The sequence below is a fragment of the Cnephaeus nilssonii genome (assembly GCF_951640355.1).
Source record: "Cnephaeus nilssonii genome assembly, chromosome: 10".
Classification (NCBI taxonomy): domain Eukaryota; kingdom Metazoa; phylum Chordata; class Mammalia; order Chiroptera; family Vespertilionidae; genus Cnephaeus; species Cnephaeus nilssonii.
In genome coordinates this window covers 21,720,249-21,741,951 of record NC_137081.1, presented here as the reverse complement: position 1 = coordinate 21,741,951, position 21,703 = coordinate 21,720,249, and the positions used below count along the sequence as shown (strand labels likewise).

At 44.9% G+C, this 21,703-nt stretch overlaps 2 protein-coding genes across 3 annotated transcripts in view; one reads left to right on the top strand and one right to left on the bottom strand.

The window, feature by feature from the left end:
• Window positions 1-21,703, bottom strand: part of STK36 (serine/threonine kinase 36) — a 137,694-nt gene that overhangs the window by 8,637 nt on the left and 107,354 nt on the right. Inside the window, exons 1-15 of one of the 2 annotated variants that reach the window (XM_079782532.1) lie at window positions 15,148-15,197; window positions 14,670-14,838; window positions 13,383-13,523; window positions 13,197-13,274; window positions 11,677-11,807; window positions 11,192-11,441; window positions 9,499-9,592; window positions 9,054-9,223; window positions 8,726-8,898; window positions 7,961-8,066; window positions 6,634-6,777; window positions 3,248-3,427; window positions 2,216-2,313; window positions 1,665-1,770; window positions 85-235 (exon numbers count right to left, since the gene is read on the bottom strand). In XM_079782532.1, the coding sequence (XP_079638658.1) occupies window positions 85-235; window positions 1,665-1,770; window positions 2,216-2,313; window positions 3,248-3,427; window positions 6,634-6,777; window positions 7,961-8,066; window positions 8,726-8,898; window positions 9,054-9,223; window positions 9,499-9,592; window positions 11,192-11,441; window positions 11,677-11,807; window positions 13,197-13,274; window positions 13,383-13,523; window positions 14,670-14,753 (1,906 nt within the window). In that variant the 5' untranslated portion in view covers window positions 14,754-14,838; window positions 15,148-15,197. Of the gene's footprint in view, window positions 1-84; window positions 236-1,664; window positions 1,771-2,215; window positions 2,314-3,247; window positions 3,428-6,633; window positions 6,778-7,960; window positions 8,067-8,725; window positions 8,899-9,053; window positions 9,224-9,498; window positions 9,593-11,191; window positions 11,442-11,676; window positions 11,808-13,196; window positions 13,275-13,382; window positions 13,932-14,669; window positions 14,839-15,147; window positions 15,198-21,703 lie in introns of those variants that run through there. The other variant, XM_079782533.1, reaches the window with a different exon arrangement.
• On the top strand, window positions 15,498-21,677 carry RNF25 (ring finger protein 25). Its single transcript, XM_079782547.1, has 10 exons — window positions 15,498-15,604; window positions 17,836-17,910; window positions 18,156-18,258; window positions 18,350-18,417; window positions 18,515-18,584; window positions 19,727-19,798; window positions 19,896-20,039; window positions 20,276-20,368; window positions 20,675-20,809; window positions 21,016-21,677. Exons 1-10 carry the CDS (start codon window positions 15,564-15,566, stop codon window positions 21,592-21,594), a joined length of 1,380 nt encoding a protein of 459 aa, XP_079638673.1. The 5' UTR covers window positions 15,498-15,563; the 3' UTR covers window positions 21,595-21,677.

Sequence of the window (21,703 nt, the reverse complement as noted above, 5' to 3'; positions counted from 1 at the left end):
TGTCCACTGATGACAGTAGAAAGAGCAGAGTTGGACCTACTCAATGAGTATGTCCAGAGAACCTCCCCTTCCCACACTGGCTACCTGGGGGTGTGTGGAAAGGGAGCTGTGGGACTGTCAAGCCACGAAGGAGCCCATCCAACACGGCCCGCTGTGTCGTCAGCAGACTGGAGTAAAAGGCTTTGGAGATGGTACAGCTGTTCCCATCCATGGCTTCACACAGAGCAGTGAAACACTAAGGGAGACAAGGGCAGGGTTACTATTAGGACATCAGAAAACTGACTAGGCTTAGAGTAGGCAGCAAGACTCCCCAGAGAACCTGAGAAAGGAGGAGGAAAACCCAGCAGGATTAGCTATCTAATTTTAAGTATTCTTCATAGAGAAGATGCATTATAACTGCCTTCACATTTCAAGGACAGGAATATTAGTTGTCAGTTGTTCTTTTCTCAGATGAGCTGCTCCCTAGATGATGTTTCTCAAAGTGTCATCTGTGACCATGAGTATAAAAATTACTGGGGATTCCTGGGTCCCTCCCAAACCAGCCCTCTCAGAATTTCAGGAGGGTATCTTTTCCAAACTCTCTATGCTACTCAATGCACAATGACATATGAGAAGTGCTGAGAGTGAGTCACTGCTGGCCAAAATTTACATTAGATATTAAAAGCTTTCTGACTTGAAGAGGTGAGGAATGTTAAAATAGGCTCTCAGACTACCAGAAATTGAATGGACTGCTAGCTAGAGGCAGGAAAGTAGCCCAAATATGTGTTCCCAATTACCAGTTTGCACGACCAGGCAATTGTTTATTTCCTTGAAAACGTTCCTAATTACCTTCTCTGAGATTTTCTCATTCAATCTTCCATTCCCCTGTCCCTCACTCCTGAGTCCAGGGGAGAAAACCCACATCCATATAGTTTACTAGTCCACAAGACAAATAAGGTTGGGCCAAAACCGGTTTGGCTCAGTGGATAGAGCGTCGGCCTGCGGACTGAAAGGTCCCAGGTTCGATTCCGGTCAAGGGCATGTACCTTGGTTGTGGGCACATCCCCAGTAGGGGTTGTGCAAGAGGCAGCTGATCGATATTTCTAGCTCTCTATCCCTCTCCCTTCCTCTCTGTGAAAAATCAATAAAATATATTTAAAAAAAGACAAATAAGGTTGGGAATACTAACTGATGTGCAAGTCTCTTCAAGAACAAATATTTCTATCTGTGGTTCCCTGAAATAGGCACACTGCTTAGTGCTTCTGGGCCTTTAGATACATTGCTCTTTCTGCCTGGAATATCCTCTCTACTTTCCTGCCTCACCTACCTGCCAAACTTCTGTGTATTCTCCAAATCCCTGCAAAGGTTTTTTCCTCCTTCAGGATTTCTTCTATGGCACGCCAAGTAGCGTTAATCTTCTTCAGTGGTGCTTCTGTGTCTTACACAAAGTTCGAATGTACTTTTCACACTACTGTCCTTGACAACTTTACATCTCCCGCACTAGACTATCCCTGGTCCCCTGAGGATAGGAACTTTCTCTCACTCAAACTGTATATGGCACACAGTCAGCATTCAACGAATATTTGGTGTATTGCCTGATCTAACCCTATCCAGTCATAAGAAAGGGGATGGAAGAAACAGAGGAAGACAGAAGAGACAGAAATCTGGAAGTGGGAACAGATTACCATAAGGCTATCCCTCCGCAAAGTCTGCTTAGAGTCATCTGGTTGGGCCAGTAGTTTCCCCAACAGGTCCAGAAAGAGGTTGGAAGCTTCTTGAAATACCTGTAGGCTGGGGGGAAATGAACCCACAGTTTCTTCTCATCTTTCTACTAAAAGCCTAGACATGGTGAATGGGTCAGTTCTGGGCAAGTAGGAGTAGCTTAGTAAAGGAACACATCACAATGCTCCCTCCTACCTCCTGCTCAGCACACACACAGTCCCCAAATATACAATCTCCAAGCCCTTCTCTTTGCCATTTCTCTAGGTTATTTACATCTTGATCCTTTTATTTAGTGTATAGTGACTGCTGACCCTTAAAACCCAAAAGTCTTGGGGGCAAAGTTGGAGGTGTCTCAGGGTCTGTAAGAGGATTAGCTGGACTTTGAGGGGCCAGTCAGCTGATCACTAAACCTGTCACAAATCATGGCTTCTCCTTACTTAGCCTTTTCCTAAAGGTGAAGTAAGAATAGAGATAGAAATTGAAACCAAACTGGGAAAACTGTGTCTCATCCCACCTGTCACCTGTCTGGCTCCTCTCCAGATTAAAGGTGCAGGCAAAGTAGGCCTGAATCACGGCCATCAGGTCCCGTAAGAAGGTCCCATACCAACATTGCTGCCAAGGAAGAAAATAGAGTAAGGGCAATGTAGGGGATGGAGATAAATAGAAAAGGCAGTAAAAAAAGGTATCAGCTATCCAGTCAGGTTAGCCAGACAAAAAGGGGCAAGGGAAGAGAATGTTTGGACAGAGACAGGAGATCTAGAAGAAACCAGTGGCAGCTAATGGGCTGTAAATAGTCTGAAAATGTACCTTGTTTGGCCTGAACAGCATTTTGGAGTTTAGAATGTTACGTTTTTCAAAATAGCTCAAATTCTTTTTTCAATTTCTTTAAAACACTAAAGATTAATACTCATCAGCAGAGTGCAGCTTTCTCAGCTTTCTGCCTGAGCCCAGATGCCATTAAACATCTCTTTATTCTGTTCTCTCAGCTTAGCTGTGGCAGGACACAGCACGAGAAGCAGAGGTTTGCCCCCAAAAACATTGAGTCTCAATCCTAGCTCTTCCACTATCATCTCCAGGACCATTTACAAGTTAGAGCCTGTGTATGACTCAGTTACTCTCCGAATTTCAGTACCCTGCTCTGTAAAATGGGGTTACGAAAGCCAAGAATTTAACATTTCAAAGCCCAGTGCTCTAGATATTGGGAAATTATGCATAAAAATCTGGATTTCTAGCTTCTCTTGGAAAACTAAAAGATCTGGAAACACTGGGCTGGAGCTGAGGATAGGCTATACCATTACACTGGACATGAGATCTCCAGTTTATCTATTCCCCACTATTCGCATAGTCTGACGCAGTCAGCTTTTCAGACTAACATTATCTGCCTGGCCTCAGAAGGCATTAGAGTTTGCAATTCATGCTCTACTAACTAGAAAGAGAAGGAAAGAAAATAAAAGGCAATTGGGCCAAATAGAGATGGCAGTCTGAAGAAGAGAAATCTAACAAGAAACTCCTGGAAGCCTTTAGAGGATCCCTGCATAGAGCTTACCTGCTGAACACTGCTGCTCTCCTGGCTGTGTCTAAGTAGCCTGAGCAGCAGCCCAGGGAGCCCTGCCTCACGGCAGAAGGCATACAAGGGAACAGAGTCACTGCAGCTGGTCAGAAGATGGCTCAGGACCCGGAGTGCAGGGAGGATACAGGACGCACCCTCCAGCATGTCTTTCAGGATCTGGGTGACGTGAGAGAAAGAAGTAATCAATATTACCAGAGGTAAAAGAAGAGTTCTACATATCAAGTGTCCCCAAGGAGTTGGCTAATCATACCAGATGTTCTCATTCCTTTCTTTGGGAGTCTAAAGCCCAGAAAAGAGAGAAATAGGGCAACTGTACCAGGGAAGAGGACTATAGATGCTCAGTCATCTAACTTATAATAGCAGTGATCAAGGGAGAGGGGACTATCCCTCAGAATCTCTGTGTCAGACCCAATGCAATTCCTATTTGCTCCCTCCCTTCTCCAGCCCTTCATTTTAAAGACAAAACAAAACACACACACACACTCTGACATACACTTCTGAAAATTAAAAAACAATGTTCACAAAACAATGTTATTCAACTCTAGACCAGGGGTTGACAAACTACAACCCACAGACTAAATCTACTTATTTTTATACAGCCTGCAAGCTAAGGACAATAATATATATATTAATCATCACCCAAAGATATGTGTTTTTTTTAATATGTTTCCATTGATTTCAGAAAGAGGAAGGGAGAAGGAGGGAGAGAAACATCAATGATGAGAGAGAATCATTGATCAGCTGCTTCCTGCACGCACCCTATTGGGAATCAAGCCAGCAACCCAGGCATGTGCCCCACCAGTAATCAAACCCTGACCTCCTGGTTCATAGGTTGACCCTCAACCCCTGAGCCACACCCACCAGGGCAAGGATATGTTTTTATTGATTGAGAGAAACATCAATCAGTTGCCTCCCATACACTCCCTGACCAGCAATCAAACCTGTAATCCAGGTATGTGCCCAGACCAGGAATTGAACCTACAACCCTTCAGTGCACAGGACAATGCTCCAACCCACTGAGCAACATTGGTCATGGCAGTATTCTATTTTTAAATGATTATTCCTTAAAGATTCTTCTTGAAAGAAGAATAACACATCAAGTGCTTTACAGTATGCTATTCACTGCTCTAAGTCTTTTCACATATCTGCTTACTTAATCTTTACAATAACTCTTTGAAGTAAATACAAATACAGTTATAGATGAGGAGACTGAAGCTTCTAGGCAGGTTAAGGAAGTAGTCAATAATCACACAGCTCAAGAGTTCAGGTGGAATTCCAACTTAGGAAGTCTTACCCTGGAGGCAGAGCTTTTTACCTGCTTCCCTACCAAGAAGTTATCCAGTACAACATGTAAGGGCCAAAAGAGAGATGCAAGGTGCCAAGGCAATTCACTGGAGAAAGAAGAGTCTTTTCAACAAGTGGTGCTGGGACAATTGTATACCCACATCCAAAAAAATGAACTTAGATCCCTCGCAATGTACACCTCACATTTCATACAAAATTTAACTCAAAATGGGTCAGAGAACTAAATGTCAGAGCTAAAACTAGAAAACTTTTGGGGAAAAACAGAGAAGAAAAGTCTTCAAGATTTTGAGTTTGGAAAGTATTTCTCAGATTCAACACCAAAAGCATAATCTACAAAGGAAAAATATGGTGACTGGTCTTCATCAAATTTAAAACTTGTGTGCTTTAAGTCACTTATAAGAATAAAAAGACAAAGCATACACTGGGAGAAAATATTTGCAAATCACATATCTGAAAAAGGTCTTGTATCCAGAATATACAAAGAACTCTTACAACTCAATAAGAAGACAAACAACCAAATTTAAAAATGAGCAAAAGAATTGAAATTTCACAAATGGCTAATAAGCACATGAAAAGATGCTTAACATCAGAAATTAGCAATGCTATACTATTTCATACTCACGAGAATGGCTATAATCAAAAGATAGACTAATACATGTTAGCAAGGATGTGGAAAAATAGAGACCCTCATTTATTGCTCTGGGAATGCAAAATGGTATAGTCACTTTGGAAAATAATTCAGTTTCTTAAAATGTTAAACATAAATTTACCATATGATCCAGCAATTCCATTTATTTGTATCCACCCAAGAGAAATGATATGGCCACAAAGATTTCCATGTGACTGTTCATATCAGCATCATTCATAAAAGCCAAAAAGTGAAAACAACCTCAATGTCCATCAACTGGTGAGTGGATAAATAAAATGTAATATATGTCCATATAATGGAATACTAATCAGCAATAAAAAGGAATGAAGTATTGATACATGCTACAGCATGAATGAACCTCAAAAAAACTTTACGCTAAAGAGCTAGACATAAACATGGTATATACCACCATATTATTCCATTTATATAAATTGTCCAGAAAAGGCAAATCTATGAGACAGAAAGTAAATTAATGGTTGCCTGAGACTGAGGGTAGGAATGATGATTAACTGTAAATGAGTATGAAGATCTTATTGGGGAGATGAAAATGTTCTAAAACTAGATTATGGTAGGAAAAAAGCCCTGGCCAGTTAGTTCAGTTGGTTAGAGCATCGTCCCATACACCAAAAAGTTGTGGGTTCAATTCCCAGTCAAGGTACATACCTAAATTGAGGGTTCAATCCTGGGTCGGGGTATGTAAGGGAGGCAACAGATAGAGGTTTCGCTCTCACATTAATGTTCCTCTCTCTCTAAAATTAATAAACATATCCCCGGGTGAGGAAAAATAAATAAAAAATTTTAAAAAACTGGATTATAGTGATGGTTTCACATCTTAGTACATTTACTAAAAATCATTTAAAGACTTTAAAAAGAAAGCAGAAAAGATGAGTTCCCAAGAAGGAAGATTACTGTGTTTCAGAGATGCAAGGAAAGGCTTTGTATGAGGGAACACTAACTATGAAAATCAATTAAGCAAAATGTTACTCCCTAAAAAAGAATCTCATTCTTCTTGTTAGCATACCTGTATTAGAAAATATTGTATATGCAATTGTTATAGCTATATTTTTTATTTTGTCAATAAAAATCTTGTAAATGTGGTTTTGCTCATTGTAGAAGTACTTACACAATGTCCTCCATTTTGCCTCGAGGCCTACAATGCCTAAAATCTTTACCATCAGAAAGTTTGCTGATTCCTGCTCTAGATGGATGCTTTTCTCTTCAGAAAGAGAAACCTGAGGCTTGCTCTTTTTGTGTTACTAAAGCAGGTTAGCAAATCTCCTTGAATTAAGCAGATGGACTGAAAAAGAATTGGAAAGGGACAAACTTCCTTATGCCAGTCAATGTTTTTTAATGTCTTATCTGTGAAAACAGTCTCCCATCCCTTCCACAGTACCCTTCTGTCCATTACCTGCCCTCCAGCCTCATGTAGCTGACTCCGGATGCGCTGGCAAAAGTCTGGATTGCACAGCAGGGTGAGAGGGGTCTTCAGCTGGATGGGCACAGACTCAGTGGTCTCTAGCAGTTGTTGCCACTCATCATCACTGTCTGGCTCCTGAGGCACAGGGGAGAGACAGAGGACAGGAGGAGTTGTAAGGTTGAGGGTAGTGGCTCCCAATCTGGGGGATCACGAAGTACTAGTAACTGCAAGAAGCCAGTAACTCCTTTAGCATAGACGTATTTTTTCCAGCTACCAGTTTAAAAAGGTATAGCTGACAGTTGGTGAGGGGTCTTGAAAATCTCTTGGAGAACACTGACATGTGTGCATAAAGGGATACCTAGAAAGATGTCCATGGTCGCATGACTTATAATACACAAAAAAATAAAAATAAAAAATTGGAAATGTCATACAGCCAGTCAGTAAGGGAATACTAAAGAATGGCACATCCATATTAGGAAACATTAAGAAGTTATTAAGAAAGCTGTTGCCTGGCAACATGGTTGAGCGTTGACCTATAAACCAGAAGGTCACAGTTTGATTTCCAATCAGGGCACATGCCCGGGTTGCTGGCTCGATCCCCAGTGTGGGGCATGCAAGAGGCAGCTGATCAATGATTCTCTCTCATCACTCATGTTTCTATCTCTCCCTTCCTTTCTGAAATCTATAAAAATATACTTTTTTAAAAAGAAAAAGAAAATTGTTGTACTGAGGATGCATCACTTATGTAGTCTTCCTACCAACAACGCATAATTTAAATCTAATCAATTTGAGGAATACTCTGTAAAATAACTGGCCTGTGTACCTCAAAATTGCCAGTCATGAAAGGCAAAAAAAAAAAAAAAAGAGAGACTAGGAACTGTTCCAGATTAAAGGAGACTAAAGAGACAACACAACTAAATATAGCATAACAACGGATTAGATCGTGCATCAGGAAAAACATTTTTGCTATAAAGAACATTACTGGAGCCCTGGTCAAGTGGCTCAGGTGGATGGAGCATCATCCTGTACACCAAAATGGTTGCAGGTTCAATTCCCAGTCAGGGCAACTATTCCTAAAATGATTCAGAAAGTTGCTATGTTCATATATATGAAAAGAGAGAATCATAAAGCAAATTGGCAGAATTTTAACAACTAAAATTTTAGCAACTAAAATCTATTAAGTTAATAATAACAAAGCAGTTTTTAACACACAGGGAGCTCATACTTGGAGCGTTGGGGATCACTGTTCTAGAAAAACAACCACCCAGACCCATCATCCCATGGCATTGACAAGGCCAAGAAGAACCCCTAGGCTCACCTCATTTTCTAAGTCTACTGCACCAGTGTTCTGCTGGCCGGCCTGTGAATGTTCTGGCCTCAGCTCTGGGAATGCTCGTTCACTATCCTCAGTGATCCGGTTTTCCCTGTCAGAGGAAGCGGAAGTAGAATGAATTACAGAGCTTTGAGGCTTGGAGTTTCTTAACTTGTCCCTCCCTCTAAGCCCAGGATAGGAATGAAGAAAAAGCCATGTAGGATTCAATAGAGGAGACCTTCTAAAATATGACCAGGACAGGATAAGTTGACCACTAATTACACACACATTCTTGACTGCCCTCCCACTTCCTTATACCTTGGCAGTTTTCTTTTCTTTTTTCTTTTTAAATATATTTTATTGATTTTTTACAGAGAGGAAGGGAGAGGGATAGAGAGCTAGAAACATCGATGAGAGAGAATCATCGACCAGCTGTCTCCTGCACACCCCCTACCAGGGATGTGCCCGCAGCCAATGTACATGCCCTTGACCGGAATCGAACCTGGGACCCTTCAGTCCGCAGACCAACGCTCTATCCATTGAGTCAAACCGGTTTCGGCGGCAGTTTTCACCCGTTGCTCCCAACTGAATCTTCTCTTTTGTACTGAGATAATTCTTGCCCTTACAGTTAATGTACAACTGAGCCATAGAGAAAGGAAAGTTCCTATGTTTCCTGACAAATCAGGCATGTATCTGGAATTAGAATTTAAGAACCCAGGACTCGCACTGCTAGGGCCCTGTCCCTATAAATCCTGGCTCAACCCTCCTCACCGAGGTGCAGGGGGCGCTTCTCCAGCCCCCCACTCAGCCCAGCTGCTCTTCATTTCTGAGGCCATGATCTCATCCAAGAAGCCCGGTTCCTGAGTGGACAGAGGGGTCGTGCCAGTAACCACCTTGATGGTCCTGTCTTCCTGCTCCAGGGTAGGTCCTGTATTCTGGTGTTTCTGTGGGAAGTGGGCAGGAGACACTGGGTGCCATAGGCCAGTACAAATCCTCCTATTTGTAGCCCTTTCCCAACCCTAGAAAGCCACTCTCCTTCTCAAGAAACCCCAGTCACTAGCCTGCTCATACCACACATTCCCCACATATTCCTACACACCTTCTGCTTGGCCTCCTCAGCCATGAGCTTACGGGCTTGACGCAAGATGCGAGATCGATTGCCCTTGGGGGCCAGTTGATGTGCCTGTTGGTCCTTGAGGACCTGAAGTTCTGGGGGTAGACGACTGGTTAATGGGGTGCCCAAATCTGGGCCTGCTGGTTCAGTTATTACTGCAGGGAGGGAATAAGAGGAAGACATGATCAGACTAGAGCTCCGCCATGTCCACTTGGCCAGAGACAATTTCAGTGTCTCCAGACCATTTGATAAAGTGACAAAGATGGAAGAGGGTTGTAAGGGAGGTGGCAAAGGTTAGGCAAAAGGCTAGGAAGGAAGTTCAAGGTGGTGGGGTAAAGAATATATTTTGGATCCAGATGCTGGGAGAAGGTGGGTAAATTGGGGAGAACACTAGGGAAGTGCAAAAGCCCTGGGAACCCTAATGACTCACTAGTGACACGGCCGGCAATAAAGGGGTGATATAAAAGGTCTGGCCAGGACAGGCGCTGCCGGGGGTCTTTGGTGAGCAGTCCCTGCAGGAAGTTCTGTGAAGAGAAAGTCCCCCATCAGCCTTTACTTCCATATAGGCTGCCTCTAACTAATCAGAGCCTGCAAACCAAGACTCCAGGGTCTAATCTTAGACCAGACCAGCTGCTCTTGATCACACCCTCTTTAGCCCTATCCTTAGGCCTCATTTCCCTGGATGAAATCATAGAACTCACTGCCTCGTCTCCTAGGATACCCCAATCCCTGTCCTTGGGCATTCTAGAACCCCAGAAAAACAGAAACCTCAATGTCACCAGCTTTGTGAAGAAGTGAAAAAAAACTAGAAGAAAGACAGAGATGTCACCTGCATGATTATCTTCAGAAAGCAAACATACAACAGAGTCCCAAACTGCTCACTTTGCCCTCCCTTTGACTGCAGTTTGTTAGGAACAGATGTATCTATGGTTGAAAGCGCACACAAGTCATTGTGTAAGATGTGTTTGGGAGCACTCAAAACCAGAAATCTTTCAGCAAGACTTCAGATGATGGAGAGGTAGAAAGACTGTTTCTAAAAAGGGTACATCATTATGAGGTTTCCTTGGGGAAATCCTCAAATGGGCCTAAAACAGGAATAAAAAGTACTAGATTATGACCACTGTTCTAAAACAAGGTAATTAGTATGCCATGGCTCTGGCTGGAGATAACTGCATATCGGCCCTAAGGGAGAATAAATATCCTATGTATATCACTCACTTCAGTTTCCTTTGTTTAGATTCTCTTTATATATATATTATTTATTTTAGAGAGAGGGATAGAAAGAAACATCGATGAGGGAGAAACATGGACTGGCTGCCTCCCACATGCCCCCCACTGGGGAGCGAGCCTGCTACCTGGGAATGTGCCCTGACTGGGAATCGAACTGTGACCTCCTGGTTCATGGGCCGCTGCTCAAGCACTGAGCCACACTTGCCAGGATAGATTCTCTTTGATAATTACTTGGGCCTCCCCAAACTGAGTAGTTTGGGGGAAAACCTGTCTCTTTTCATCTTAGATAAAATTAAGAAAAGTTATATGAGATTTCACTCTGGGAAAAAGCTGCATTTAAATTCCACTGAAAGTCCAAATCTTACCCTAGATAAGAAGTAAAAAGGGTCCACTCTTTTTCCTCCCTCCCTCCATACCTCCTTCCTCCAGTCTACTGAGACTTAGCTGCAAGGAGCAGGCACCACCTTTCTCATTTTCCCCTAATCACCAAGCTAGCACCACTAGCTCTGGCCATTTGGATAACTAAAGATTCCTTCTTTCAAGAAGAGGACTGAAAACTGTGTTTGCAAAGCTAAATATCATCTGATAGAAAATAAGTGGAATAGAGGGTATGTAAAAGGACCAGTATCTTATCTCTGGTTTCTTAAAAATCACCTTTCCATTGTGACAAAAGATAGCCTGGCCCAAGGAGAGGCTGCTATTCCCAAGTATGACATACCCTCCCAGAATAAGCCCCTACAGTATAAAATCAAGACAGCTTGGCCCAACTCCTGCATTAATTCAGTAACTGCAAAGTCCTTCCCAACTCTGGAAAAGCATTTTTAAAAAGGGAACAGAGGCAGGGGGAGATAGATTTCTAATGCAAAAGTAATCTTCCTTTCTATATTCCTTACCTTGAAGCAAGGACTAATGGTTGGGGGCCAGCGCACAGGGTCCTTGAGAATGAGGTTGACCAGTTGAAAGATGCTTGTGGTATAGAAGGGAGGGGTGCCTACAGCCAGCTCATAAAGTATGCAGCCCACAGACCAGAGGTCTGCGGTGTGGTCGTATGGTCGCTCTTCCACCAGTTCTGGGGACATATAGAGTGGTGTGCCTTTGATGGATGTTAGCACCATTGTATTGGTGCTCATAGCCCGGGCAAATCTGCAGGTGATGGAATGGAAATGTAAAGAGAGAAGACAGTCAATAAAACTAGACCTGGTCACTACTTCCTCTCATTGTGTGAGATATCCCAAACCCAAACAGAGCACGCTCCAAAAGACCCAGCAGGAGTCCCAGTCTGCAGCTCAGGTTCTAAAACGAGGCCAATGTAAGCCAAGCAAATGGTCTAGGACTGACTGCAGAACTGGAAGCAGAAATGGAAGGTCAGGCTCCTCACCCAAAGTCACAGAGCTTGATGCCACCACCCTTGGCAAGGAGGATGTTCTGAGGCTTCATGTCTCGGTGGAGGATACGGTGGGAATGCAGATAATACAGGGCCGACACTAACTGGGCAGCAATGGCTTGAACCTAGGGATCAGCCAAGTGGGAGGAAGAAAGAAGAGGTCAGAGGAAGAAGCCTGATCAGGAGCCCAAAGACTCCTCCCTAATACTACAGCTGATGTGATCATCTCTTCCCTTTCTTTGAGCTTCACACAATACCTTCTATAGTTCTTGCTCCCCTATTCATTCATTCTTTGATTTGTTCATTCACTCATTCAAAGAAAATTTATTGAGTCTCACTAGCTGCATGACCATAGACAAATTATCTTGTGCCTCTCAGATTTTTCATCTATAAGATAACAATAATCAAACCCTCTACCTCACAGGATTATTATGAGGATTAAATGAGTTAAAGCATGTAAAGTAATATAATGCTCAGAATGGTGCCTGGCATTTAGTAAGCATTCAATATGCATTAGTTGTTATTAAAACAAATCCCTTTTTCAAAAGAAGTAATCAAAGAAATAAGACAGACAAAAGGAATAAGATGATGAATTACCAATGATGATGAGTGCTCATAAGAAAATACAATGCTGCAACAAAAAGCCCTGAGGAGGGCCTACTTGCTAGAATACAGGAAAACGCCTAGAATAAGTGTGGCTGGAAAATGTGTTCAACCAAATCCCATTGCTAACCACTATGTCTTGATGGTGAATCTTGCCTTAACCATAACCCTCATACCTTCCTGCCCTCTCTGGTACCACCACACTAGCCCTTCTTCCCTAATGGCACCCAATAACAATAACACTAATAATAGCTAACTACGTTGACTATAGTGTTTCAGGAACTCTTTAACCATTTTACATGAATTAACTCATTAATCCCCACAGTAGCTTTATGAGATAGACATTATTATTTCCATTTTAAAAAGAAGAAACAGCCCTGGCTGGTGTGGCTCAGCTGGTTGAAACACTGTTCCATACACTGAAAGGTTGTAGGCACAAACCCATGTTGGGAGTTATATCCCCAGCTGGGGTGCAGGCAAGAGGCAACCAATCAATGTTTCTCTCTCACATCAATGTTTCTCTCTTTCTCTCTCTCTCTCTCTCTCTCTCTCTCTCTCTCTTTCTCTCTCTCTCTCTCTCCCCCTCTACCCTCCTCTCTCCTTCTAAAATAAATTATTTTAATTAGTTAATTAATTAAATAGAAAGAGGAAACTGAGCACAAAGAGGTTCAAGTAGCTTACCCAAGAGGATCCAGCTAGAAAGTGGCAGAGCCAACCTCTGTATTCAAAGATTTTGGCTTCACGGTTGATATACTTCACTGTCACACCACATGGCCTCTCTATACACCCAGACTCTTATATTTTTCTCAGGAATTTTCAAAATGCAGACTCTCAGTGCCCTCAGCTTTCCCTGCCAGTCCTTTACCTAAAGACAGTCAGGGGTAGGGAGAAGTTTGAGCCTGGAAACATACCTGGTCTTCAGGAAGTTTTCCATCATCTTCCAGAATCTGAAAGAGCTCTCCCTCAGCATAGTCTGTCACTACCACTACCTGAAAGGCAAAGGCAAAGACACTGATGGCTCCAGAATTATGCATTAAGGTTGGGAAGTTCCTAGGACCCTTCATCTTGGGGAGAGGTGACCCCAAGCCAAAATGCACCTCTTTATCAGTCTCAAAGCTATCGAGCATATGCACGATGTTGGGATGCCGCAGGCCCCGCATGATTTCAATCTCTCGTTGCAGATTCCTCAGCTCTTTCTCTGAGCGTCCCAATTTTGGAATGAACTTCAGGGCCACCACCTGTTCAGAGGTAAGATGAAGAGTCAAGGCCTAAACACACCACTGAAACTTTAGCCTGAGAACTCCAGAAGTGAGACTTTAGGTTGAGCAATTGTCATTATAGCTGCTAGTCTCCCACTCCACTCTCCCCATGGTACTGTGCCCTTACCCAGCCTTTCCTTCCCCTTGCCCTAGGACAGTGGTCGGCAAACTCATTAGTCAACAGAGCCAAATATCAACAGTACAACGATTGAAATTTCTTTTGAGAGCCAAATTTTTTAAACTTAAACTTCTTCTAACGCCACTTCTTCAAAATAGACTCACCCAGGCCGTGGTATTTTGTGGAAAAGCCACACTCAAGGGGCCAAAGAGCCACATGTGGCTCGCGAGCCACAGTTTGCTGACCACGGCCGTAGGAGGAAACAGTCTCTGCCAGACAGAACCCTTTCGTGGATTCTGGGACAGGTGTTCTGATCAAAGTAAAAAACTCAATATTTAAAGAATTTAGAGGAAATGGAGGGAAGGAAAAAAATGAAGAGAGAATAGCCGAAACCGGTTTGGCTCGGTGGATAGAGCGTCGGCCTGCAGACTCAAGGGTCCCAGGTTCGATTCCGGTCAAGGGCATGTACCTTGGTTGTGGGCACATCCCCAGTAGGGGGTGTGCAAGAGGCAGCTGATCGATGTTTCTAACTCTCTATCCCTCTCTCTTCCTCTCTGTAAAAAATCAATAAAATATATTTTTAAAAAATGAAGAGAGAATAGAGTTCAGGTGGTTTATTTCTTCCTGCATAGGATAAGGATTAATAGTAGTGATAATACTTATTTATTTGTTGTATACGAGGTGCCAGGCACTGTACTAAGTAATTCAATGTAACATTACATTTAATTCTCAAACCCCACCAATCAGATACTATATATCTTCACTCTATAGATGAGGAAACTGAGACAGAGAGAGGTTAAGTAACTTGTCCAGTTCTAAGGCTAGAAAGTGGTAGAGTGAAGATTTGAACCCAAGTAATCCAATTTCAGAGCTCACACTCTCTAAGTATGAAGGAGTCAGTGTCTTAGGAATACAGGTTGGTATGAATGCTTCCCTTCTGGCCCCATTTTTCACTGGAGTTGGGGGTGTGGAATCCCAACCAAGAGAGATCCCTCTTTTTTCACCACCTGAGCACTGTATTTTCTCCGACCCTTGTACACCCTCCCAAAAGAGCCTTCTCCGATCATCTCCAACACGTGGTACTTTTCCATGACAGAGGTTTCGGGGTTCCTCAGAAGGAAGTTGAGATGGTAGTAAAGAGCTCCAGCTCCACACAGTTCCACACATCTGGGAAGCCTGGTTGGCACATGGAAGGAAGGTTCATGTTAGCCACCTTGCTTTTTCCTCTTTTTCATAATAATCCAGGCCTCAGACCCATAGAGTGGAGTGAATGGGAAGATGAAAGCTTAGAGCAAATAGAGCGCCTCTTGCAGTTCTCCCTCCTTTTCAGCCTCCTCGGTCCCCAACCCAACCTCGCGCCCACCTATCCCCCGTCTCCTTTCCCCCTTCACCCCTTTCGGCCTCCCCCAAGTTCTTGCCACCGCCAACCTCCTCAGCGACCCCGGCCACGCCCGCGCCCACACCCCCTGCACGAGCTTCGCAGACCTGAGCTCCGCTTCACCCCCAGCCCAGGAGCTTCCAGCTCCCCAGGCCGAGGGACGCCGGCTCTGGCCTCCGCCCCGCCCCCTCGGGCTGCCTGCATACTATGCCTGACTTAAAATTCTTCCCGACCCCCGCTGCCGGTCTTCTAAAAGACTCCTATTGTTACCAGTCGTGCTTGCTACAACCAGTCAGAGTCCAGAGGACAAAGGCGTTCAGAGGCGTGGGGAAGAAGGTGGACCGTCCTTGGGCACTTTTTAGGGCACTTCCGAACCGCCTCTTGGCTATCAGGACCCAATAAAGACCCAGAGTCTGCGGTTGCCTAGCAACCGCCGCTTAGCCACGCAGCCGCCATTCCCTTAACTTTCTGCCTCCGAGTAACCCGAGAGTATTTCCGGTTCCGGCTGTGGGCCGGAGGAGACATGGCGACATCTTCGTCGGCAGCTGCAGGGGAGGAGGACTGGTAACTTTGGGGCATGGGCTTTGGCTGACCGCCTGGATCCGGTCCAGGGGACTAGCGGCGCCGTGGACGGTCTGTATGGCGGGCATGTGGGGCGGAGCGAGGGATGGCAGAGACGCTGACATCTTTCTCTGAGAGCTTCTGGACTGGGAGTGGGTGGAGGGGCGCTGATCTAAGCGAAAGATGACGGGATCTGCGCTGACCAGGCCAGGGCGAGCCGCGCCTTATCTGGTTCAGCCCTCTTTTCTCCGGTCTCATCCTATATCCCATTGTCTCTTCTTGGAGTGGATTTGCTCAGGTCCCGGGGGATGCCTGCTCATCATATCGCCCCACGTCTCTCTCAACCTCCCAGAACCTGTGTCCTCCAGCTCCCGCCCCCTTCCCTCTTGGATGAGCCTATTTCTGCCGAGGCTTTCCTCTCCCTTCTCCCTCCTTGGCAATACTGAGGACTATTGTCTGAATAAAGCCTTACACTTCACAAAGAGCTCTCTTAGTCCTTCTCTCAAGCATTCTTAAAAGAGACCAGAACCTGAAAGGACTCTGGGATTTGGGAAAAGGATAAAAGGGGTTCACTCTACATTTTATTAGCTGTGTGATGCCGACCAGGCCACCTATGTTCTATGAGTCAGTGTCCTCCGCTGTGAAAAGGTGGGTGTGGCATCTACCTCATAGAATAGTTGAGAGGATCACGATGGATTTGTAACATACATCGGCCTCTGAAATGTAGGCATCTGAGGGGACTAGATGAAGCCTGACAGGTAAAATGATTTGCCAAAAGGTACATAGTTATGACTAGGAATACGGGTTGTCTGTTTCCAAATCCTATATCTTTAGTACTAGGATATTCTACAGTCACCCTCCCCTCTTTTTTTGGTCACAACTTTACCGCCATCCCACCCCATACTTCCTATCAAGGCTCAAGTCACTGCTAGACTGAGTGAAATATGGTATTGAAGGGCCCCTTGATGGAGGCTACACTTCAGTGTTTCATTGGTTCAGAAAGCTTAAACAGCTCTGGCCTTTACTGAAATCATCTAGACTCGTGGTTTTCAGCCTGTTCAGGGGAACATTATGATTCTGAGGAGACACTTTGATCCATGGAGAGAGCAGCAGTAATCGCACAGCTAGCCTATAATGCTGTGAGACAAAAAAAAAGTTTTGAGCCCTGGCTGATGTGTCTCATGAGGTGGTTAGAGCATTGGGCCTCGCATGGAAGGGTCTAGGGTTCAATTTCTGGTCAAGGGCATGAACCTGGGTTGTGGTTTGCTCCCCACCCCCAGTTGAGGTCCATGCAAGAGGCAACTAGTTGATGTGTCTCTCTCACATCAATGTTTTTCTCCTTCCCTTCCACTCTCTCTGAAAAAGCAATGGAAATGAGGATTAACAACAAAAAAAGAAAATTTTGAGAACCACTAATAAAAAGTCATGCTAAGAGCCGTGTTGCTCTTGGTAAAGAGGGAACAATATACCTGTAAGAAAGCAAACTATTTATGCATCTTTTCATGTATTATCAGTGTCACCTCCAGGGTCATTATGACTGCTGTTTCTGTGATTTAAAATGTGTGTCCTCTGATTTACATCAGGACCACTGGATCCTGACCTGGACAGGTTGATACAACAGGGTCATAAATACACTGAAGACTAACTATATCCTTCTTTCCTTTTAAGGGAAAAGGTTATATACAAATATAGGCTAGGTACTATGGCCAAGATGCCACTAGATACCTTACATAAACAAAGTCCTTTCATCCTTACAATAACCCTAGAGAGTAGGTGGTATTATTTATATATGTTAGACAGGGTAACTCAGGCTTACAGAGATAAGTAACTACTCAGATCACATGGGTACTATGTGTTTGGTACCTGTTGACTCAGGCTGATGGCTCTTCCACTACAACACAGCAACATAGCTTTTATATCACCTTGCTCTGTTCAGATGATATCTCCTTTGAGAAGGTTTAGGGTAATTAATATTGGCAGTATATGTAAATACTGCGATCCACATGAACAATCGTGTAGAGAAAGCCAAGAGTGGTATTGATAACCTTGATATTAATCAGTGGAAATCATATTTTTGGGTCAGAGAGATGGCCACTAAGGAACAATCAGGAAACCAGGTTCTCATCTGAGTGCTGCCTGTTAAGCCTTGAGATTTGGGCTAGTAATTTCACCTTCCTGAGAATCTGTTTCCTCATCTGTTGACAGAAATGATCTCTAAAACTCTGTCTCTCTAGGGTCCTTCCCTCAGAAATCGAGGTGTTAGAATCTATCTATCTGGATGAACTACAAGTGATTAAAGGAAATGGCAGGTGCGTATTCTTCTAGAGGTAGACATGAGTCCCCTTAGAAATGAGACGTTTCCATGCAGAATCTGTGAGCCTTGATTCAAAAATGTTTCTCTCGTGTAGATAAAGACTATTCCTTTCATTCCCCCCACCACCACCAAAAAAGAGGGAGCCTGTTGCTTACTTCCTCTGCCCACTTTACTATCTCACCCCCAACCCTCCAGCCCCTGCCCAGTCACATCCCAGGTCTCCACTTCATCCACCTACAGATCTTCGCCATGGGAGGTCTACATCACCCTGCACCCTGCCACGGCAGAAGACCAGGATTCACAGTATGTCTGCTTCACTCTGGTGCTTCAGGTCCCAGCACAGGTGAGGTCCCTACCTTATTGCAGCAAAGGGAGGAAGGGGACAGGTCTAGGGTGGGGTGCTTTAGCAGTAATTTGTGGTTTTCTCCTACTAGTATCCCAATGAGGTGCCACAGATCTCTATTCGTAACCCCCGAGGACTCTCAGATGAACAGATCCACAAGTAAGCAGGCTGGTCAGAGCAGGGAAAACTCAGGATACAGCTCAGTCTGGGGAGGGAAGGAAGCAGGCCTAATGTTTGGTTTGCCTTCTTCCTCCAGGATTTCACAGGCACTGGGCCATGTGGCCAAGGCTGGGCTGGGTACTGCCATGCTCTATGAACTCATCGAGGTAAGTAAGAGGTCTTCTAGCCTGGGGAGATGTCCTTTCTTTCAAGGGAAGCCTTGGCCTAGAATCATGAATATGTCTGTGTTCATCCAAGTAGTCCTTGTTTTGGTAAGGTCTAAATCTAGAAAGACAAGACTCTCTTCTGTTTCAAAAAAATCTCCCAACAAGATAGTTCGATAGCTTTCCCAAGTTGCCTATTCCAGCATTTTGATAGAAAATTACATTTCTTCTTTAACTTGCATTAGTCTTGCTTTAGTTTCAGTGCATTTCTTGTTTTCTTGGCACTGGCAACTGAAAGTAGCAAGAGATGGATCCCACCTGGAGGGTCTTTGCCATAAATGAATATTTGAAGGCTAGTGTGCCATTAGAGCTGATTAGAAAGTCATGGTTCTTTACAGAGTTTCTATCCTAGTGAAGGAAACCAACATGAAGAACCACCTAAAATTACAAGTTAACATACAAAGGTCACTTTAGCTGTTTGGAATTTAAAAACACAAAATTAAGTACAGTCTCGTTTTCCTCTACTTTGAGTTCTTTAGAGAAATGTTCAGAAAAGAATAAAGGTGGGTTGTCTGGTGTCAGAGAGAGAGAGAGAGAGTGCATAGGCCATTGTAGCACTCCTGAGTCAGGCCTCCACAAAGCAGTGTTGAACTTTGTGGAATTCCAAAGTATTCACTATTGAAATAACAGTGCAAATGCATATTTGATAGCTCAACTTGATGCCTTTGAGTTCTCTGTTCCTTTGGGTTGTCCATGCCTTGATTTTATTTCTGAAAGCCTATTCCAGAACCAACTCACTGGGGCAATGATTTCAAAGGGGGCTAACCAAGAAAGGCCTAGAAGATGTGTTTTCATTGAACACTTTTTTCTCTAAGATACATTGTTTTCATCTTCAAGAGCTATTAAAGGTGACTAAATGAGTGGAAAAATAAATTGGATTTTGAATCTGGCAGTTTGGATGAGGGTCAGGGACTTAGAGCAGGATTGATTCCAAGCAGAGGGAGCATCACCAAGACAGAAATGTGTGCACACGAGATAACAGATCGGTATGGTGGGAGACCAGTTACTCCTGGGAGTAGTGACAGGTTTTACTCACAGTTATTGCTGCTGCCTCCCTGTTTGAACAGTGTCTTCTCTCCTCTCAGAAAGGGAAGGAAATTCTCACAGATAACAACATCCCACATGGCCAGTGCGTCATCTGCCTCTATGGTTTCCAGGTGGGTCTCTCTTGTAACCTGTGGTCTGCTTAGGGTAGGCAATGGAGGGCTCATGAGAGAACTCTGATACAGCGGCTTGTATCCATACTCCCTCCAGGAGAACGAGGCCTTTACGAAAACACCCTGTTACCACTATTTCCACTGCCACTGCCTTGCTCGGTACATCCAACACATGGAGCATGAGCTGCAGGCTCAAGGACAGGAGCAGGAACAGGAACGGCAGCATGCCGCAACCAAACAGGTCGGCCCGCCAGACTCTGCTTACATTTGACACCGCTGACTAACCACCTTTCCTCTCCGTCCAGTCCAGGGGCTGTTAACCTTCTTATGGTCATGAGTGAACACTCACTTCTGTTTAGAAACAGGCATGCCTGTGCCTTCTGTCCCAGCGCTCGGCAGATTAGGCTGGCTGAGTGGTTGGGCAGCTGGTGATCACCCTGGGCCGTGAAGCAGGGGTGTGGTTTTCTTTCTTTTTAGAAGGCTGTTGGTGTGCAGTGTCCAGTGTGCAGAGAGCCCCTCGTGTATGATCTTGCCTCACTAAAAGCAGCCCCTGAACCCCAACAGCCCATGGTAAGGAACTCCCTTCCTAATATGAGGCAGGAATAATGGTATTCTCCAAGGGGGGGGAGGAACGGCATCTTGTTTGCCTTGAATGGGCTCTGAAATTGGGCTCAATCTGAGACCTCTACAAAGCCACAGCCCCCCCTTGCCCCCCCCCCCCCCCCCCCGGGAGCCCAAGGCTTCATTCAGGAGCCCAAATCTGAGGGATAAAAAACAAGAACTGTGCACAGATTTCCTGAGGCAGTCCTGGAAGAGCAGGGGCTCATGTCTACCTTGTGTTTTTCTCTCCCTGCCAATCTGCTCCCGTCCTACCAGGAGCTGTACAAGCCCAATGCAGAAAGCTTGCGCCAACAAGAAGAGCTCAGGCGGCTCTACCAGAGGCAGCAAGAGAGGGGGGGCATCATTGACCTAGAGGCTGAACGTAACCGGTATTTTATCAGCCTCCAGCAGGTGAGGAAACCATTTCCCACTCCTTCCCTAGTGACACGAAGTTTCCTATGAACACCCCTCTGCCATGGCCCTAGGGTGAGCTTTGTTCTACCTAGAGCGGGTTACAGGCTGATGGTGGTCAGTTCATTTAATGGGCGAGAGGCCTGTAGTTCCCTGCTTTGAGAAGCTGAATCTCCTTCACTGCATCTGCTCACTTTTTTTTCTAGCCACCTGCCCATTTGGAACCTGAGTCAGCTGTAGATGCCTCCAGAGGATCCCAACCACTCGGTGCCCTTGCCACAGAACTGTCTCCTTCATCAACTGCACAACCTACCCAGTCAGCTCCTCTGCCTGTGGCTTCCCAGTATATGTGCGAGAAGATTCCAGGGACTGGGCCAAATCAGCAAAGGTTGAGTGAGACGCAGAAAACTATCCTGGATACCCCCCGGGCCAACCGAGGCCTCTGGAGACAGCCTGAACGGAGGCACCTAAAGGGAGAATATAATGCCCACAAAGGTACCAATGACACCCAAGAACTGCCACCTCTTGAGGGGCCCCCCAAGGAGCCGGTGGACATAAAGCCAGAAGAACCCCGTAACCAAAAGGTTGGAGGTCCTTCCCAAGAGAATGGGCCTGTCAACTGTCAGGGTCCCCCGCCCCGCAGGACTCGGGACTATGCTCGCTGGGAGCGTTCCAAGAGTCGGACACCAGGTTCTTCCTATCCCCGCCTGCCTCGGGGTCGGGGAACCTACCCATCTGGTACTCGAAGGGAGCCCTTGAGCCTGGAATCGGAGGATGGTTCCTAGCAGTACTGTGGTGGGGCAGGGAAATGGGGGTAGGAGGGGGGCAATAAAGAGATTTGGCCTTGTTTGGCTTTCTTTGCTCAGTAGCACCAAGCCTGTGAAGTATGGCCGT